This window comes from Microtus pennsylvanicus, chromosome 2 (assembly GCF_037038515.1).
Source record: "Microtus pennsylvanicus isolate mMicPen1 chromosome 2, mMicPen1.hap1, whole genome shotgun sequence".
In the NCBI taxonomy this organism is placed as follows: Eukaryota; Metazoa; Chordata; class Mammalia; order Rodentia; family Cricetidae; genus Microtus; species Microtus pennsylvanicus.
In genome coordinates this window covers 13,045,294-13,065,828 of record NC_134580.1, presented here as the reverse complement: position 1 = coordinate 13,065,828, position 20,535 = coordinate 13,045,294, and the positions used below count along the sequence as shown (strand labels likewise).

General features: G+C 49.5%; 1 protein-coding gene across 4 annotated transcripts in view; it reads left to right on the top strand.

Moving 5' to 3' along the window:
* Shisal1 (shisa like 1) overlaps window positions 1-14,537 on the top strand; it is a 111,968-nt gene extending 97,431 nt beyond the window's left edge. For all 4 annotated transcript variants that reach the window (XM_075960213.1, XM_075960212.1, XM_075960211.1 and 1 more), the window contains exon 5: window positions 8,895-14,537. In XM_075960213.1, coding sequence (XP_075816328.1) covers window position 8,895 — 1 coding nt within the window. In that variant the 3' untranslated portion in view covers window positions 8,896-14,537. The remainder of the gene's footprint in view (window positions 1-8,894) is intronic.
* The last annotated feature ends 5,998 nt before the right edge of the window (window positions 14,538-20,535 follow it).

Genomic DNA, 20,535 nt, shown 5'->3' with positions numbered 1-20,535 from the left:
CTCAAATCCAGATGTATACCGATCGATACACATGTGTAATGGACCAATGCTGTCTTCCTAAAAGCCATTAGTCAGTCAATGGCAATAGTGTGTCTCCTCGCTGACAGCAGGAGGAGGGGGAGGCAGACCTCTTTGTGGAGCCTGGGGACAGGAGCGTGTTGTCCATTAGTCTGAGAATCCATCCGAGCTGCGGGTGGGGGTTGGTAAGGCCTGGGTCACAGTGGCAGGTGGCACCAAGAGGAGCAGTGACTGTGTCCAGGCCAAGGGTGGGGCTGCAAGGCTGTTCTAGAGGTGAATAGGACCTGGAAAAGGTGGGTGCAGGTCAGTAAGAGCACAGTGGACTCCAGAGAGACCTGGGCATGGCGTGGTAGACATGGCTCGGTAGGTTACACTGTAGTGAGGGCTGGGCTCTCTGGGTTTCAGGGGAGAGGAGGAGGGTGGGGTGGATACTGAGTAACTAGGACATGAAACAGGTGAACAGGAGGCACAAGATGCCCAAAGGACAGATGGTCTCCAGCAGGCATGATGACCCAGGAGAGATGCTGAGTAGGCCACCACCTCTGAAAAATGGCTTATCTTCGGTATTTCTGGCAACAGTGGACAAGGACAAGGGGTGGTGTGTGTGTGTGTGTGCATGAATGTATGTGTGCCTGTGTGCATGCATGCGTGTGTGTGTGTTGGTGTCTGTCAGTGTGCATGTGTGTGTGTGTATCTGTGTTGGTGTCTGTGTCAGTGTGCTGCTGTGTGTGTGTGTGCGTGCGTATGTTTGTCTGTGTGTGTGCATGAATGTATGTGTGCCTGTGTGCATGCATGCGTGTGTGTGTGTTGGTGTCTGTCAGTGTGCATGTGTATATGTGTGTCTGTGATGGTGTCTATCTGTGTCAGTGTGCTGCTGCTGTGTGTGTGTGTGTGTGTATCTGCGTGTCTGTATTCTCTGGTTCATGGCTGACTGTGTACCAGCATGTGGTGTACTGTGATGTCTGTGTGACTCAGCATAGACTTGATCCCAGCACTTATTACTGTTTCCCAGCCATAGCAAACTCCTATTCATCCCTCAGAACCTTGCTGAGGCCTTTTTTTTTTTTTTTTTGATGGAGGGGAGGCTCCTTCTTCTGAAAATCCTCTCTCCTTGTGTCCACTGCAGTAAGAGCCTAGCCACTTAGTCCACAGGACGACAGGGTGTGCCTGAGTCATCAGAGTTTATAGGACCAAAGCAGAGTTCTGGGCAGGAGTGGGTACCCTATTCTACCCTCTGCCTCCCCTTGCTGTTTGACTTTGTGCAGCCGTGACCTTCCACGTCTCAGCCCCACATTTCCACAGAGCCTCCTGACCTTCTTGGGCTGCTGGCGATGCTAATGGGACGAGAGTGGCTAAGTGCTTTAAAACCTCTGGTGCAGGAGGTGAAGGCGGCTTGATTGGGGGGCGGGGATGGGCAGTTCCAGACAGAGGCCTTCGAGGAAGGATGACAGCCTGAGCAGAGGCGGCTGATGTAGAACACAAGTTTCCTCTTAAAGTGGTACCATCAATTATTGACCAGTGTGCCATTAAAAATTAACCAGCAGGATGTGTGTGTGTTAAAAGGACCAAGGGACCCACAGCTGAGGGAGAGGTGGGGGAACAGGAGGGAGGGCAGCAGGAAGGACTAGAATCAGGAGCCCCAAAGCCCCCAGCCCACCCTGCAGCCCCATTTCCAAGATGTGCTGCCCGCTGCCCTGTGCCATAGAGATGCCTGGCCCTTCCCCCAAGCTGTAACCGCACAGAGACACCCTGGCCATCAGAACAAATGCATTCCCTCAGCTGCCAGCTTCCTTCTGAAGGAGAGATCAGGGCTCATGTTAAAGATCTTTGCTTTGTAGCCCAGCTGGCCCTGGCCTTCTCTTCCTCCTGCCTTCCTGTACCCAGTTCATGTGGTTCTAGGAATGGATCATGTGGCTTCATGCGCGCTAGGCAGGCCTTCCCCTGATGGATCCGTGCCTTCATCTCACACATTAGATTCCTCAGAGTACCACCATGTCCTCAGGAAGAGTGGATGCTAGAGGATGCTATGATACTGTCTGTACCATCACAGAGAGGCCTGAGATCCTGTGGGAAGTGAAAGAGAGTCAGACTCCGGGGAACGGGGGAGGGCAATGCCATTCTACCCTACCAACCTCTCGGTGGGAGTTCTTCCTGCTGTTTAATGGTACCAGGTTCTGAAAGGTCAGGAACACATCCAAGGTCAAACAGCCAAGGAGAAGTTGGTCCCTAGAAGCCTCCATGTCCCTAGCAGAGATGAGTGCAAGCCAGTGTCACTCACCTCTACGCCACCCTCATTGTTGCTCATCTCTTCTACGCTGAGGCAACAGCCAATGTCTGTCCTTCTGGGTGGCCCAAGAGATTCCTACCAAAGCACTTGTGATGGACAGCTGTCCACACACTTCTGCCCCCCTCTGGGGCCTGTGTTGGAACCGATGGGTTACCTCCCTCATGCTGGTCGAATGTGGACCTAGAAGCTTCCTTGCTCCAGGAGCAAGTGGCAGCTGACTTAACCTTGGAGTGAAGGTGGTACAGGCCACTGGCTTCTGAAGGTGACATCACTGCTGTCCTCTTGCTCAAGGATTCTCTACCTACTAACATAGTACCCACGCGCATCCCTGCTGAGCAGAAGATGCTCATGGGGGCAGGTGATAATAGGTGGGAGGAAGGGAGATGATCTCATCCTGAGGGCTAACCAGGACCTGGTCCACACTGCTAGCAGCCAAGCCAGGGCCTGAATCCTTGCTGACTGCGGAGACTCACTCAAAACAGGGAATTGACGCAGAACTGAGATGTAGGCAGGCTGGGTACAAAGGCAAACACACACACACACACACACACACACACACACACACACACACACACACACACACACAGTGTGGGGCAGAGCTGAGGAGCCCCAGAGCCATGAGATGTTGTAGCACCTGCATCAAGATGACAGGCCTGCTCCTTCAGGAGGCAGTAAGGAGACTTCCTGAGGTGCTTGCTCTCACTGGCCCATAATCCCACCTGCAGCAGCTGCTGCTGTCTGACTCCTGTTTCTGTTTTCTTTAAAACTTTTTAAAAGCTTCATGTGTATGGATGCTCAGCCTAAGTCTGTGTACTGCTTGCCTGACTGGTTTCTGCTGAGGCAAGAAAAGGGAGTTGGATCTCCTGGAACTGGAGTTACAGACAGTTGTGAGCCTCCATGTGGGTGCTGGGAATCGAATCTGGGTCCCTCTGCAAGAGCAGCCAGTGCTCTTAACCACTGAGCCTTCTCTCTAACTACTGCTTCTGAGACCCTTTCATGTCTATGGCTCCCCTGGGTGTGCCCCGCCAGATGAGCCTGACCACGCCTTCTGTTAGGACCCTGAGGGGACTCCCAGCAGGAAGCTCCCTGGCTGACAAGTGCAATCGTAGTTCCCAGGCAGGGGGCAGGGGACTTTAGAGGTCTTGTCCACGTACGTCTACTCAGGTGTATGAGGGCAGCCACGGGTGGGTGTGCACTCAGCTCCGCTGCAGTTTAAAAGAAGAACTTGGCCTGCTCACATCCTCACCCAGCCCCACGGTGAGCAAGCTGCATCTGAATGCGCATTGCTTTCCATCCTTCTGCCGGAACAGCACCTCCTACTGGAGACCTGCCACCTGCTGGGCCCACATCTGCTGCCCAGGCTGCCGCTGTGCCCTGGTATTGCATCTGTTCCTGCCATGCTTCTCCCAGCATCCCGCTTTCCGCTCCCTTGTTTTTTAAAAAAAATATGTACTTAAAGCTGTCCCAACTGTGGGGTTGCTGGGGGAACACCCCAGGAGAAGTGTCAGGGCTCCTGCCTTGGCCCGGCAGCTAGCCAGGGCTGAATGGCTATGAGCTACTCTGTCCACACTCCGCCTGTAGTTAGCCTCTCCTTCGCGTTTATTGTTCCAGACTCTCCTGGCATTTGGGAAGCTTTCATTACTATGCAAATCACCAGGTGCTCCATCTCATTTCAACCAGGCCGCAGACGCTCCACCCCCCCCCACCAGCCAGCTGCACAGCTCCTCCTGTGCCCCCTCCCCCGCCCCTTGCATGGCTCAGCACTGCTCACCAGTGCCCCTGTGCAGAATGGCGGTGTTGCCCAGTGGTTAGCAGCACAGATCGGACAACACTGGCTGGACATTGGTCCTGGGCAAGTCAACTGTCCCCTCAGAGCCCAAGTCCTTACCTAGTAAAGTTTGAAAATGGGTTACCGAGGATGGAGCTCACCAGCACAGGGGACGGCACTCTGAGAAGACCCGGCTCAGGAGTACTGACCAGCCCTAACTTGCCTCCCACAGAATTTTCTAGAATCTCATGACCCTGGGATGGAGTCCAAGGACCTTCATCTAGGGTCTAAGTCTATAGTAGCCATTGTCCCTCTTACCAGGCCTGCTATGGCTTCCTGAATGTCCTCAACTAGGATATCCCCTGCCCACCCATACCCCAGCATCAACTAACTTCCTTCTCAGGCCCCCACTGAGCTGGGGACCAGGCCAGGTCCTCTAGGACCCATTTGTTTTAATGTGGTTGGCATAGCAGGTACCCCTGCTCCAACAGTTTCTTCTAAAAAAGCTAGGCCAAGGCCAGCCATCCCAACATGGTCTATGCTGTGGTTAGTGTCCAGGCGAGGCATGTCACAGTGGTCAGCAATGACCACTGAGGGCCTGGAGTGGCATCAAGTGGGCACCTGAGGCCCTAAGACATTAGTGACTTGCCCAGACTCACACAGCATTTCACAACCCAGGACTGCTGGACAGTGCTCAATAGAAGCCAGGTCCCTTCCCAGCGATGTGGGATATGGGGTAACATGTTACCGATGCCTGAGGGAGGCAGGGAAGCGTCAGTAAAGGACACCTAATGAGGGTTCTTGATGGTTGTGTAGGAGTTTCCCAGATGAAAGGGGGGAGGATGTGTCTAGCATGTGGAAAGTATCCTGCGTTTTCTGGACAAAACGGAGGCAGGAGATGATAGGGAAATATGGTCTGAGACGATAAAGACATTTGGAGGGTTGATAGTCAGGGACTGGAGCATCCTTGGAAGCCAAGAAGAATCAGGACAAAGGGCAGGAACATCCTAGAACAGGAGGCATGGCAGAGTCAACACCATTAGACTAGTGCTGGGAGAGGGAGTGCCAATTGCTGGCCACATGGGTGTCTGTGGAGACCTGCAAGTCATTCTAGTTGGAGAATGGACTTGGACGGAAAGTACACGGGTCCTCCCTTCCCAGCTCTCTACTGTGTTGGAATCCCAGCTGTTCATATAGCCTATTGCTTTCCAAAGAACCAAAGCTAGGTTTGTTTATGAGAGTCATCTTCTGGCTGTTTCCACTTTGATCTCTTTCTTGCTTTCCTGGGTCTTCCTTGGTTTTGTTGCTTGTTTGATTTCGCCTTTTCTAACTGCTTGAGCTTGGTGACCCACTTGTGGCTTCACATTTCTGAAGGGCTTATTTACGGCTATGAAGCCACCTCTTGGTGCAGCTTTAGCTGCGCCACTCGGCTTTGGAAATGTTAGTTTCATTTTTGGCCAATTTTGAAATTCCTGTTTTTCTTGTCTGATGCTTTGTGATGTTTATTCTTCAGTCTCTTTCATCCAGGTGTTATTTTAAAGAGTTTATAAAGTCTCTGGTAGTAGAGTTTATTTTATTTTGGGAGTTTTTCTCTGGTGCGCGAGTTTGTGTGTATATGTACATGTGTGTGCGCACGCACATGGAGCCTACAGGGCAACACCATATGTCTTCCTCAATCACTTTCCACTTCATTGTTTGAGACAGGGTCCCTCACTGAACCTAGCTCACCAGTTTGGCTAGACTGCATGGCCAGCCAAGCCAGGAATGCGCCTACCTGCCTCCTCAATGCTAGGATCGCAGGAGCCTGCTATGGCGCCTAGCTTTCAATGTGGATGCTGGGGCTCTGAACTCAGGTCCTCACACTCGTGAGGCCAGTGAGCACTCTATCAGCTGAGCCCCAGCCATTTATTTGTTTGTTTAGAGGCTTGCTATGTAGTCCAGGCTTGCTCAAAACTTGCAGCCATCCTCCTGCCTCTGTGTCTTGAAAGCTGAGATTATAAGTGTGTATCACTTACACCTCTGACACCTGAGTTGAGGTTTTTTGTTCAAATTATATTTTATTATGACCAGACACTGTTTTATTTCTGATGTTTGAAATTTAGGCCTGATTGTCAGCGTGTGTGTGTGTGTGTGTGTGTGTGTGTGTGTGTGTGTGTGTGAGAGAGAGAGAGAGAGAGAGAGAGAGAGAGAGAGAGAGAGAGAGAGAGAGAGAGAGAGAGAGAAGAGATTCCCTTATGCTGGCCCCTCCATCTGTCATGGAGAGAGGGGAACTGGGCGAACCAACATAGCTCACTCTGGCTCTTTTTCTCCTGCATCCCTGGCTGTTCCTGTGGAGCAAATGCAAAGCTGTGTTGTCTTGAGCACAGGGATTCGCTAGTGTTGGGCCTCATGGTGACTGTCATTACCATTCCACACACTGCCCTGGCTTTTCCTATTCTTTCTGCCTTTTGCCCCACCCCCGTTTCGCTTTAAGCCTCATGTAGCCTGGGGAACCTAGAATCCCCACCACACCCAGTTCATCCGGTGCTGAGGATGGACCCCGGGACCGTGCCTCGGGAAAGCCCTGAACCAGGCTCCGTCCCAGTTACACCCAGCTTCGACTGTGTCTGACCCTGAGTTCCTCCTGGTATCCTGTTGCATGTATCACCACGCACGCTCTCTTTTGAAATGGGGTAGAGCGCGTGAAACAGAACCTACCGCCTGACCCTTTTGAAGTGTAGGCTCCTGTGGCATGAAGTGGGGGGCTCTTCTGAGCCGCTTGGCCTGACGTGGAACGTAGCTGCAATCCCCGCTAAGCGCCTTTTCTTTTTTAGCAAGTTCGTGTGGCTCATTAATGTCTACTGCCACCGCAGACACGCTCAGTCCCATTTCTGTCATCCCGGTTTATGATACATCTTTTGCGTTTATAGCTTTGGTGGGGGCTGTCAATTTCCCCCATATGGCCCGGGTTTTCTTTGTTTTCTTTTCCGTGTAAACGCCTTCTGATCACTCGGAAAGCTGTGTTTGGATGCCATGGTTACCTCCATGATTATAATGGGATGCAATAGGCTTGATCATTTATTTCGTGATACGGCGCTTATTTTCCCCCCACAATGAACAGCGTCAGTGTTCAGTGTCTTCGCCTTCCCCTCCTCTTGTCTCCTGATCGCTGCGTTCTTCTCCCTCGTGCCCCTTCGCACTTCTGATTTGACTTTAGCTGCTGAGGGATTCTTCAGACCCCCAACTCTAAATGAGCCAGACCTCGTTTATCTACGCCGCCTCCGCCTCACCTTGTCCCTCCTACGGTCTGTTATTTATACCCTTCCCTGTTTTCATTTCCATTCTCTTCTGTACTTGTCAGCGCCCTTGGGCTTTTTCAAATATACTCCTAGAGAGAGCACCTTTTCTGTGCTCCTCACAGGCCCAGGCCTGTCCTCTGGTAGTTTATTTAGACGGCTTCACAGGGATAGTAATTCAAAAATATATCAAACAACTGGCCAGGTGGTGGTGGCGCACGCCTTTAATCCCAGCACTTGGGAGGCAGAGCAGGCAGATCTCTGTGAGTTCGAGGCCAGCCTGGTCTACATGAGCTAGTTCCAGAACAGCCCTGTCTTGAAACACACACACACACACACACACACGCACACACACACATATATATGTCTGTATGTATGTATTATCAAACAAGTCTCTCTTGAAAGATGGTTCCCATGCCCAGGCTTGGTTCATTCATTCATTCATTCATTCATCAGGTATTTATTGAATCCTACTGGATGCCAGTTGCTATTCTAGGCCCTGGAAATACAAGATAAGGAAACAGCCAACCACATCGCTCCTCTTGCAGCCTAGTAGTCTTTGACTTCCCTAGGTCAGTCACTCCATCACGTGGTCACCCTCATCTGCCTCTAGGAAGACAGGGATCTGGAATTGGGTAGCTGTTTTATTTATTTATTATTCAACATCACATTCATCTCTTTATTCTGTGTGTGTCGTGTGTGTGGGTGTGTACACAGCATGCGTGTGTGAGTGGTCAGAGAGTGACTTTCTCCCCTTTCACCATGTGACTTACCATGTTTGGGGTCAAGCACATTTATCGTTGATCTGGCTCACTGGCCCTGGGTGATTGTTCTTAGCATGGTGACCTGTGGAGCAGGCATAATGAGTTTGCTCCCCCTCCCTGTTGTTGTACCTGTAGCTGGGTTCATCCACTCAAGGCCCTCGGTCCTCAGGCCTCCCTTACATCCTTCTTCTTACCCACTGGTCTCCCGGCCCATCTCTGGTCCATGAATGTCTTGAGTTCCTTTTTGTGACTTTGTCTGGTCTGAAGCCATGGAGATCTATCCAAGAGGCATAATGGGTTTTGTTATTCATATGGAAGGCATCCATATCTGTTTTGAATAGTTGTCAGCTCATTACACAAGGATGCTATATACATTTTCATCAAATCAGAGTACTCCGGAAGGCTAAAGACTAACAGTATGAAAGTAAAATAATTATGTTCAATGACAGGTGTTCACTGGAACTGTCTCAAGCCAAGGTGTATGGTCAAGCTGTGTGAGAGGAGCCCCACTGGGTCTTATCAATTGATCTGATGGCTTGAAGAGTGAGAACCATATTTACCATTGCAATCTCTGTCCTGATAAGCAGCCTGCTGGCTCTGTTAGATTTTCCAGATAAATTATGTACAGTTAATTGTGATTTGGGTTTTTTGTATTCAAGCCCTGGCACTCTGTACATTTTTCTTGTCTTATTGCATGGGCCAGGAGCTCTAGTACAAATGTCACGTGTTCTTGGTTTCTCCTCACCCTAATGCTTGATACTTCTTTCTCCTACTCTCTCTAGAAAACCCTTCTGCTGTGCCTCAGGATGGAGGAGGTTAGACCCAGAGCTCCTGGTGCAGCCTCCAAGAATAGCTTCAACCAAGACACCAGGGAGAGCCGGGGCAGTGGCGTGGTAACAGAAGAGGAAATACCACCTGTGCCCAGAACCCCCTTCCGAGGACTTCTGAGATTAGGAGCAAACTCAGGGTCCGGGGACAGACAGGGTACAGGAAAGGGGCTCTGAGCCACCTGTCTGCAAGCAATAGTTCTCTTTTGGGCTGGTGGCTTCTGAGAAGAGACTCGGTGTGGACTGAGAGGAACAACACTTAGCTGCCCTGGCTGACCCCAGCCAGAAGGATTTGTGGCCGTGAGTTGTACCATGGTCCAAACACTGACGTTCCCCCTTCCTCCACTCCCCCCAATAGTGGCCCCCTTAGGCCTATCCGTGTCGGAATATCGACTGTGAGTGTGTGCGCGCACGTGTGTAATCAGGGTGTTCTTTCTATATGTTCGTTCAGCTAGTGTTTAATCGAGCCCCGTCGCCACTGGCTGTAGTTTCTCTGATGGGCACATGTCACCATGTGACTGAAGAGTCTTGCCCATGCCCTTGTCTGAGGCTCAGGCCTCTTACCGTGGTCAGCAGCTGTGAGCTGGGGGAGGGGACAGGCACAGGGCCCAGCCTTCCCGTGCCTGGAGCATACCATTGAGGATGGGTTCTAGTGGAATCTGTTCCCACAGCAGCAGTACTAAGGAAATATTCAGCTGGCTTTGGGCAGCCTAGGTTTGGCTGTGTTGTGTGAACCATCACAGTTCCTGGGAGGTGGGCATGTAACACCTCTGGAAACAGTGTAGCTTGCGGAAGGGTGCCACAGTCATATGGGCCAGCTCCACAGTTTGGCCCCCAGGTGACAGGAACCCAAGTCCAGGTTTTGATTCCCAGGGTGTAACAGGCCCCATAACCCAGGTCCCCCACGGTGGTCACTGGAGCACACACCTGACATTTTCACAGGAGTGCAGCACACCCACCACCCAGGTCCTCCGTCATCACTACCTGAGCCTCCCCCACAAGCTCACACTAGCCACACGCCTGCCATGCACCAGGCAATGGTAAGATCCAGAAGTGAGGGATGCCAGGTCCCGCCCTGGGGTGCTGCACCTTTAAAGGGAAAAAAAAAAACACACAGGCAGGGTGAAGGTTCCTAAGGAAACCCGGAGCAGAGGGTTCTATGAGTCTGTCTACTTAAAATGGGGGTTTTCCGAGTAAGTCTGGGTACCCGTAACATCTGCCCACGGAGTTCACCATCACCGCCTCAAACCCACTGCCCTCGGGCACACAGAAGAAAAGACATCCCCCTGAAGTGACCCTGGAACTCTCCAGAGGGCGCGTTGTCAATGTAGACATGGCCACCCCACCCCTATCAATGAGGTCAAATAACCCTGCCCTCAGCCCCATCACCCACCCTACTTGAAGCTGAGCCTCACTTGACCAGCGATAGCCCCACATGGGTTGGCCACCTGCCCGCCACACACTCTAGGGGACAGTGAGCAAGGGGTAACAAGAAGGAAGAGCCAGGGTGGAGGTGCCCATGGGGATCACATTGTGGAGACTGTGTGCGGAGGTTTGGATGGTTGGGGAATCTTTAAGCCCCGGTCCAAATGACACGCAAGACCAGCAATGGTATCTAGAGAAGAGGAGCCAAAGAGGGGGCCATGGGAGCCACATGCCTGTCAGGTTCCTAGATGCAGACAAGCTAGGGTGGCCAGGACTCAAAGCGTGGCAGAGGTAAAGGGATGGTTCCATATGCAGATTTCCGTGTTTACCATAATGGTGTACACACACAGCACTTCTTCATTGATAATATTGTGTGTTAGAGCACAAAGCTCTTTCCGCTCTGGCTGGCTGTTCATGATCTCAGCCCCACAAGAGGGAGAGATGGTCCCATTTGTGGACATGGAAGCGGTCACTCTGTTGACTCTAGAGGCTACTGGGTCAAAGGCCTCTTTCTCTTCACCCAGCCTGTTTTCCTGAGATGCACTGCTATGCCCCACACATAGCCTGGAAAGTTTATGCTTGGATTTTGATTAAAGATAGGCATGGACCCTCTCCTGCATGCTGAAGCATCCTAGGGTGCAGAGCAACCATTACCCTAAGGATTGTTAGCAGTGGACCAGCTGGACCAGCCCACACCTGCAGGGCCCCCTGCAGGAAAGGGGATCCTTCCCCAAGCTGCACAGATCCTGATGTCACCTGAACGAAGAGATCACAGGCAAGACCTGGGGCCCTCCTGCCTCAGTTCCCCAGTAGTAACAGGAAGGAGTCAGACCGGATATTGAGGGGACTTCTGGCTTTGCGTGGCTCTGAGTAACACTCTGGCAGTTGCTTGCACAGGGCTCAGGGCTACTAGGCATCCTTTCTCAGACACAGGAGGCCATGGCCATGCAGACAGTAGGGTACTGGGTGGCAGAGGGGTTCTCCATCAAGAGTCTCTTAGGGAATAGCTGAAGGTCCCCACGAAGATTCTGGTTGATGGCCTGAATCTCTCACCTATGTACGTCTGTATCTCTCATTTATGAGGGACTGCCTTGCTCAGATATGTGTCTGGGGCTAAGAGTCTAGACACTGTCCAGGACACAGGAATACCCTGATTGCCAGAGGTCAGCATAGGCTTCAACTTTGCAGCCCTGGGCACCCTGCTCCTTCCCAGCTAGGTGACATTGGCTCCCCTACCTAGTCTCTCTCCAAGCCCCCTTTCCTCACTTGGAAAGCCGGGGTTAGAAGGCAGGGTCTTACCCCACGCGGCTTCACAAAGCTACTGAACACAAGAGCTGTGTCCATGGGGATGTGAGCCCTGGGGTGGGAGGCAGGGCCCCAGATGGCCACGATGAGAATCTGCCCCCTGCCCAATGTGTCTGTGGCTGGCAGATGTGTCAGTTAGTAGCCTGTCCTGAAAAGACACAGAGTAGAGACAAGTTCCTGAATATTTATTGAGCTGTCTCTGTCTCCTCCAGTTGCCTGTGTCCCCCACCCCCGCCTTTTTTCTGTAAGCCTCAGGCCACAGTACACTCTAGTAGCAACAAGTAGCCACAGGAAGCAGAGAAGCTGGTGACGCCATGTGCTCAAGGAGGGTCATGGGACGTCCTTGTGTCTGTCTGACCTTTTCCCACGGGGAGCTGTATGTCCTTAGTAAGCAGTTTTATGCCCTGTCATCTGCGTTCTGGGACCTCCATTCAGAGCCTCCTCCCTGGCTGGCTGTAGTCACCAGGGAAATGTCTTGCTCATCCCCTTGTGGGAGTGGCCAAGCATCTGCTGGTGACTGTCACCAGTGTGCAGCAGCACTTAATCTAAACAGGAGTGCATGCGCGCACACGCATACACACGCGCACACACACATACATGTGCCTACCCATGAGCACACACGTTTACACAATATGTATGCATGCACTCATACACGTAAACATAACTTGTGCGTGTTCATGTGTCCACACATACGCACATTGACATCTATACGAATATGCATATATCCATATGTGCACATGTATACTCACACGTGTGAGTGTAATTTACACATGTTTACATGCTCAGTAATAAACACCTGTGAAATCATACACACTATAGAGGAGAACAGATATAGAGTCCCGTGTATGCATACCCACCCATGTATGCCACGTGCACATATTCACATGTGTTCACAGATACACTCACATATAAACATAGACACCTACATATGAGCCAATGCACCCATGCACACACATGATGTTGATCTAATTCCTTGAAAACTCTGAGACTACAGACAATCAGTGATGTGTCCAGTGGTGCGCCCAGGGCAGGGCCACTTTCTGGGTTATCCAAAAACCCATCAGGCTCTTTAGCCCCAAGATAGAAAGAAGGGTTTGAGGTACCAGGAAAACAAGCCAGGGATGGTGGTTGAGGTGGCCTTCAGTCGAGAGCTGGTTCTCAGTCGTCCTGTCTAGTGCCCCTCCCCAGGTCCTTGCAAACAGCAGGATTATGATGTGGCTGTGCCCTGTGTTGACTGCCACCAGTCCCCACCCCTGTCCACACCAGGAGGGCAAGCCCCACTTGGCATCCCAGCCATTGTCCTCTGAACAACTCCTTACAGCTGGTCCCTAGCTCTGCAAGAGCTTGTGAGAGGATCCAGAGCCTCGGGCTTCCAGACATTTCTTATTGGCTTGTTTAATTTTTCCATCTGGCTGCTTGGTTCCCACTAACAGGAATTGCTTGGGAGGTAAACATGAGATTCCCCAGGCATTTGGGCACAGGTGACTATCTGAGTGGCCTCCCGGGCATTTCTTGTGTGTGTGAAGGGCAGGGAGCCAGCACAGCATCTGCCAGGGAGCTCTGTCGGGACAGCAGCGACCTCAGACTGAGTCACACAGCTCACCACGCGTGTGCCAATGTCTCCCTTGTCAGAGGACCATGAGGAGATGATGTCACAGAGCCAAGGTGGCGCCCCGTACCCTCTAGAGAACGAGCCTTTATGCCTACTGTGTGTCGGGTGTCACCATGCTTTCCTATCCCTTCTGTAGCCTCAACAATGTGCCTCGGTTTCCTGAGCTGTGGTTGGGAAGATTGGCAGCTGGGGCCATCAGCACAGGGGCTTGTACCACCCACAACGCTGCACAAATCCTCAGCTGTTCGGCAGACACTTGCTGAGTAGCCCCTGCCACTCTCTGTCACCAGTGTCCACCGGAAGTCCCTCCTGTGTCTAGACGGGTTCCATCAGAGAACATGGAGTGGCCCCGTGAGAGGCTGGGGTCCAATGTTACAGACCTGACTCGCCGTGCCTACCAGAAACACTCCTGTTTGCAAAATAAACACAGAACGTTTATCTATCCCTCCCACAAAAGTGACCTTGGAGGTGGCATCGCCTGTCCTGCCCCGCCCTGTTTCCAGGCCAAATTCCTGCCAGGGTAGCCGGTGCTAGAAATGCTTGGTGATTGAGTGGGCTAACCATTAGTCAGTCACTCAGTGGTTAACACTCCTATCTTTATGTCAAAACCCTGACCCGTTTACCCTTGACAAACTAACACCACCCTCCAAAACATATAGAGTCCTCTTGCCAGCGCCAACCTTAAACATGGGAGCAGCAGCTGGAGTCACAGGGCCACCATGGCCTCCCATTTGGTCACAGCTGGTACTTGACTAGGGTGGACGCTCAGGCTTGTGTCTTTGTTTCTCACACCCAGTCTCTTCCTGTTTCTCCCCACAGTCTGTGTTCAAGCGAGGGGGCTATGTCCCCATCTCATATCCACAGGTGAGCGTACGGGCAACGTGCAATAACCAACAAAGATGCAGGGTGAGAGCCCGGCCATCCTAGAGGGTCAAGGGACCTCCCTACAAAGGACTTGTTTCTCCCTGGGTCGGTAGGACAAAGCCAGGTAGGCAGGGTGGGGCAGGAAGGCATCTCTATGCTAGAAGCGCCAGGCTCATGTTGAGAAGGCATGGGGGAGCCTCTCTCAGAGCCCATGACCGGGAAAACCAAAATAAGAACAAAAAACAAAAACCTGATATCAGATAATTGTCCCCCTTCCAAATTTGATGTATTAGCGGCGTGTTTACACCGATGCTGTCTCGCTGCGTTTGTCTTTCTATATAGTGGTTTTTATAATGACGTCCTTAGTTTTAATAAAGGAGAAGTCAAGTTAACTGTTCTCCTGATTGAAGTTGGTTTTGATGTTTCGAACACACACTGGGAACCGGAGTGGTGTAATTCGCTGAGGGCTGAGGGGGAAAGAGGACCAGGATCTGGGGGCTCAGCTGAGGGGTAGAGGGCGGGGTCACAGGTCCATCCTGAAGACCTCAAGATCTGCTCAAGGTCCAGAAGAGAAAACAGGACCAGGCAGGGCCAGGCAGACCCTGTTCTGAGTGGGTGCAGCCTGGGTCACATGGTGAGGGCAACAACAGCAGGATAAGGTTTGGGAGGCTGGGCGTGGCTGTCCTGCTGCTCTGAGTACTGGAGTAGCCGTATATGGTGCTGTAAGGTTGGGTCCCTATCACTACACCTGTGTCCAAACCCACAGGATACAGAGCAGGAAGTGCACGGAACCTCTGGAAAACCCAGAAGCCTGATGATGATGACCTGTGAACGTGGGTCACTGACCGTGGAGTGAACATGGGTCACTGACCGTGGGTGAACATGGCTCTAGTGGAATGTTGGAGACACTAGGTGTGTTTAGGGGGAAGGGCCACTGGTGGTGTTAGGAACCTGAAGCTACTCTTAAAAACAGGTTGGTCAAAAAATCAAAAGCAAATGACTCCAGAAACACGGCAAAATGCCTGCGCCCATCTGTGCTCTTCAGGGTAGCACTGAGTGCTGGAGCCAGGGTGAGGAGGTAGGAAAGGAAGAAAAAATCCTTTACATTTACAGAGATTCAGAAGCATGAGTTTAAAAAGCTGCAGAACACTGGATGAGAAGCCATTAACCTATTGATTTCTACTTACTAATATCAAACATAAGAACAGAGATGTTTAAAATGCTATAACAGCCACAAGCCCCTCCACCCCAAATTAAATACTTAAATGCAGATATAAAAATATCGTGCATGCATGACTTAATCCCCGCCCCAAAACAAACAAAAAAAAACCCCAAAAAAATTCTAAACCAAAGATAGGCGTACCTTGATCATGGATCGAAAGACCCAGCATGATAAAAATATCAATTATTCCTCCAGAAAGCTCTGCTCCATGACAGGTCCTGTTACAAAGAAGAAAAGACAAGCCCTATATAGACGAGAGGAAAACATTTGCAGCTACAAAGGCAACAAATAACATCAGCCAAAACACATAAAGGAAACTCAGAGCGAAACAAGAAAGCATCATATTAGGGTTGGGGTGTATCTCGGTTTGGAGAATGCTCCTCTAGTACACACAGAGCCCTGTGTTCAGACCCCAGCGCCACATAAATGGCGTGTGGTGAAGCATGTCTTGTAATCTCAGCATTTGGGAGGCGGAGGCAGGAGGATGAGACGACCAACATCATCCTCAGTTACACAGCCAGGTGGAGGTAGCCTGAGATTTGTTAGACCCTGTCTCAAAGAAGGAGAAGCGGGAGGGAGAGAGGGAACGGGGAGAAGAGATAAGAAAATGATTAGGAAAAAAAATCAAACTAGACATGAAGAGATATTCACTCCAGAGAGCACAGAAGGCAAATGATTCCGGGGGAGGCCAATTAACCTATTTTTATTTTATTGGCTGTGCTTTTAGCCTTATACCTAAAAACTGACTTAATTCAAGTCTGTGAAGATTTCTCTCAGCTTGATAATTTAGACTCTTCACACAAGCCTTTGGTCCATCCTGAATTAATTTTGCATATGGTGAAGTTTAGGGCTTTTGAATGTGAACATCCAATAGTCCCAGTACCATGAGAAATCGTCGTGTGTCAAAAGTCAACTCATCATAAATGTGAGGCTTATTTCTGAACTCTAAATTCTGTCCCAGTGACTAATACATCTCCTAATGCCAAGAACACACTGTCCTGGTTAGCATGGCTCAGACATCTGAGCCCTCTCTGTTCTGTTCCATACTGTCTGGGCTGTTCTGGTTCCTTGTGGAATTTGTGAACTGTAGGATGAAGTCATCTGGGTGCCAAGAGGACTCTATTGTGTCTGCAGATCAGCCTGGAGAACATGGCCAACTAAACACCACCACTTCTTCCAGTCCATGAACATGGGATGTTTTCTCATTTGCTGCAATCTTACTCCATTTCCATGTTCAGAGCCCAAGCCTTGTCTTTGTGATGCTAATCTTGGTTGTCAAGTTGACACACTTGGGAAGAGGGACCTTCGGTTGAAGAATTGCCTCCATCAGCCTGGCCTATGGGTGTGTCCATGGGGGATTGCCTGGACTGCTGGTTCACTGTGGGTGAGATCAGGTGGTCCTGGGCTGTATAAGAAATGTAACTGAATATGAACGAGAGAGCGAGGCAATAAGCAGTGTTCCTTCGTGGTTTCCACTCCAGGTTCCTGCCTTGAGTTCCTGTCCTGACTTCCCTCAGTGACGGGCTGGGACCTAAGTGGTAAGGGGGAGGGGAACAAAACAAAATCTTCCTCCTCGCATTGATTTTGGTAGTGATGCTTATCACAGCAACTGAATGAAACAAGGAACTGCAGCGTGACGTCACAAAACCCCCAATAGAGCAGCCATGTCGAGAACTGCAGCAAACTGGTGGCCACGCAGAGAAAGGGGTGACATCCATATCTCAGGGGTGGCAAAGACACTCTGGAAATAATTATCAGTTTCTTTTTAAGGTGGGGGAGAAGGAGGCGGGTGTTCTCAGTAGTTAAGAGCACTGGCTGCTCTTCCAGAAGACCTGAGTTCCCAGTTGCCATATTACCATCAAAGTTGCCTGTAAATCCAGCTCCAGGGAGTATGGCGCCCTCTTCTGGCCTCCACAGACACTGCACTCTAGTGCACATAGTCTTTCTCTCTCTCTCTCTCTCTCTCTCTCTCTCTCTCTCTCTCTCTCGCTCTCGCTCTCGCTCTCGCTCTCGCTCTCGCTCTCTCTCGCTCTCTTGCACACACACACACACACACACACACACACACACACACTTGCCTGTAATTAAAAGTGAGATCAGTCTTTAATAACTGAACATGAAGCCAGTCCATAGCCCAGAAGCCACTCTCCAAGCATCTGCTCCAGATGATTCAAAACTAAAATCCACATGAAAGCCTGCACTGCTCACTCCAGCTCCACTCGTAAGGGCATCTGACTGCAAACAGAGTTCCTTCTCCAGGTCAGTGCCTAAAAAACTGTGATACGTCCACCCCACAGAATACTATAGCGATAAAAAATGATATATACAGCAATCTGGAAATTATTGGTCAGAGGGGGAATGTTATATATTGTAACATACTCTATATTATATAGAGGCTATATGTTGTAATATACTGTATATTATATAGAGGTTATACACTGTAATATACTATATATTATATAGGAGTTATAAGCTATAATATACTGTATATTATATAGAAGCTATACTGTAATATACTATATATTATATAAAGGTTATATATTGTAATATACTGCATATTATATAGAGGCTATATACTCTATTATTATATAGAAGTTATATACTCTAATACATTGTATATTATAGAGAAGTTACATACTCTAATATGCTGTATATTATATAGAGGTTATATACTCTAATATGCTATACATTATAGAAAAGTTATATACTCTAATATACTGCATACATAGATAATTTATATACTCTAATATACTGTGTACTATATGGAAGTTATATACTGTGAAATACTATATTTTTTTTTCGAGACAGGGTTTCTCTGTGGCTTTGGAGCCTGTCCTGGAACTAGCTCTGTAGACCAGGTTGGTCTCGAACTCACAGAGATCCGCCTGCCTCTGCCTCCCGAGTGCTGGGATTAAAGGTGTGTGCCACCACCGCCTGGCTGAAATACTATATATTATGTAGAAGTTATGTACTGTAATATGCTGTATATTATATGGAAGTTATATACTGTAATATACTGTATTTCATATAGAAATTGTAAGCTCTAATATACTGTATATTATATAGAAGTTATGTACTGTAATATACTGTATATTATATAAGAAGTTATACACTGCAATATACTATAGATTATAGATAAGTTATATACTGTAATATGCTGTATTATATATATACTATAATATACTGCACATTATATAGAAGCTATATACTGGATGGTTCTGTTTCTACAACATGCTTAAAATTTATCAAAGATATGACTAATATATGAATGATTGCCAGGGATCAGTGGGAGGAGAGGAGGTAAGTGGGAGTGGTTATAAAGAGGATAGGAGGCATAGGTCAGGCCTTTAGTCCCAGCACTTAAGAGCCAGAGGTGGGAGAACACTGTGAGTTTGAGGCCAGCCTGGTCTGCAGAGTTCCAGGCCTATTTGAGAACAAACAACAAAGAGTAGGAGATCACGATGTTAAAACCCTTAAAACCTAGCCCTACAGTGACCCCATTAAACACACGTGAATAGAAAGCTCTAGCTGAAGTGTGATGTCTCCACACAGGTACTGTGACATATACATGCATGCACACAGAAAATAAATAAATGAGAATGTTGTTGAAATATTTTAAATAGGTATTTATAAAAGTTATGCACAGCATGAGTATATATGGGGAAAGTAAAGAGAAAGGACAGGAAAATGGACCATGATCACTAACCCAAAGCAGCAAACCAACCAGAGCTTGTACTGATGGAAGCAAGCAAGGGAAGAGGAGAGGGGAGTAGAAGAAAAGGAAGGAGAGGGGAGGGGAGGGAAGGGAGAGGAGAGGAGGTGAAGGGAGGTGAAGGGATGGGGGATTAGAGCGAGGGAAAAGGTCTGAATGACTAAGAAGCAGACAGCTCATGATCAGTAACTGTGCCCAAATTGATGCTGGAGCTAGCTGAAGGCTAGTGAGCAAGCCACACCTCCCACAGATCAAAAATAGACTAGTAAGAGAAACACAAAACAGAAGGAAAAGAGCAATGGTGATGAACGCACAACCACGGGAGAAAAAACCAAACACAACACAGAGGCCACAAGGCCAAGTTACGGTTTACAACGGGAGCTAATCCATCGACCAATCCTCAGCAAAAGTCTTCAGGATGAAAATAAGACCCACACAGAGTCCCAGAACCACATGAGAAACAAACATAAGAAGATATGAGACTGCTGTGGTTGGGTGGACCTGAGTTCCCGAGACTCCCACGGTGGGATCTGGGGGACCAACTCAATAGCACTGAGAGGCAGGTCCTGTTAGAGATGAAGCTGAGACGGTGAAGCCCACATGAATGGGATTAGTGACCTTAAAAAGGACTTCATGAAGTATCCGGCTCTATTCTTCTCACTCTTCTGCCACGTCCCTTATGGCCTCTGTCCCTTTCATGGTGTGAGCACGCAGCATGCTTTCCCAGGGCGCACAACTCAGAGATAGAGGTGGCCTCCACCTAGCACCGTGTGTGTAGGCTCCCTGATCTTGGCCTTCAGATCCAGTCCCACAGTTGCCTCTGTAGTGCGGTTGGGCAATATGTCAAGCTCCACACATTTTTATTATTTATAAGTGACAGAAATATTTGAAAGTGAAATGTCTCCCCAGGCTCAGTGTTTTGAACCTTTAGTTCCCGGCTGATGACTCATCCCGTTTGGGGAAGTTACAGCACCTTTAGCTGGTGGGATTGCTTTGGTAGAAGTAGGCCTAGGGGAGGGAGGACAGACCTCCAAGATTACAGCCTGGCCCTGCTTCCAGTCTTCTGTCCCCTGTCCCGCGGAGGTGTCAGCTGATGTCCGTCACAAGCCACCATCACCCAGGAGCCACCTGCTGCCGTTTCCCCATCCTGACAGACTGGATCACCTCAACCCATAAGCCAAAATAAGTTTTTCTTCCTGGATTTGCTGGCTGTGTTTGTTCACAGAGAAAGTGACCCATGTAAAAAAGTGGAATAGAGAATCAGGGCTGTTGTACCAAACCTGACCACATGGTTCTTAAGCCTTTAGATCTGGTTTGTGGAAAGAATATGGAAGAGGTCAGAGCTGAGAGTTGAAGAAGCCCGAGAATGCTTTGAGCAAAGATTAACAGACCGGTCCCGTGGGAGTTTAGATCAGAAGGCCAAGAAAAACACAAACAGTAAAGGCTATAGATGTTT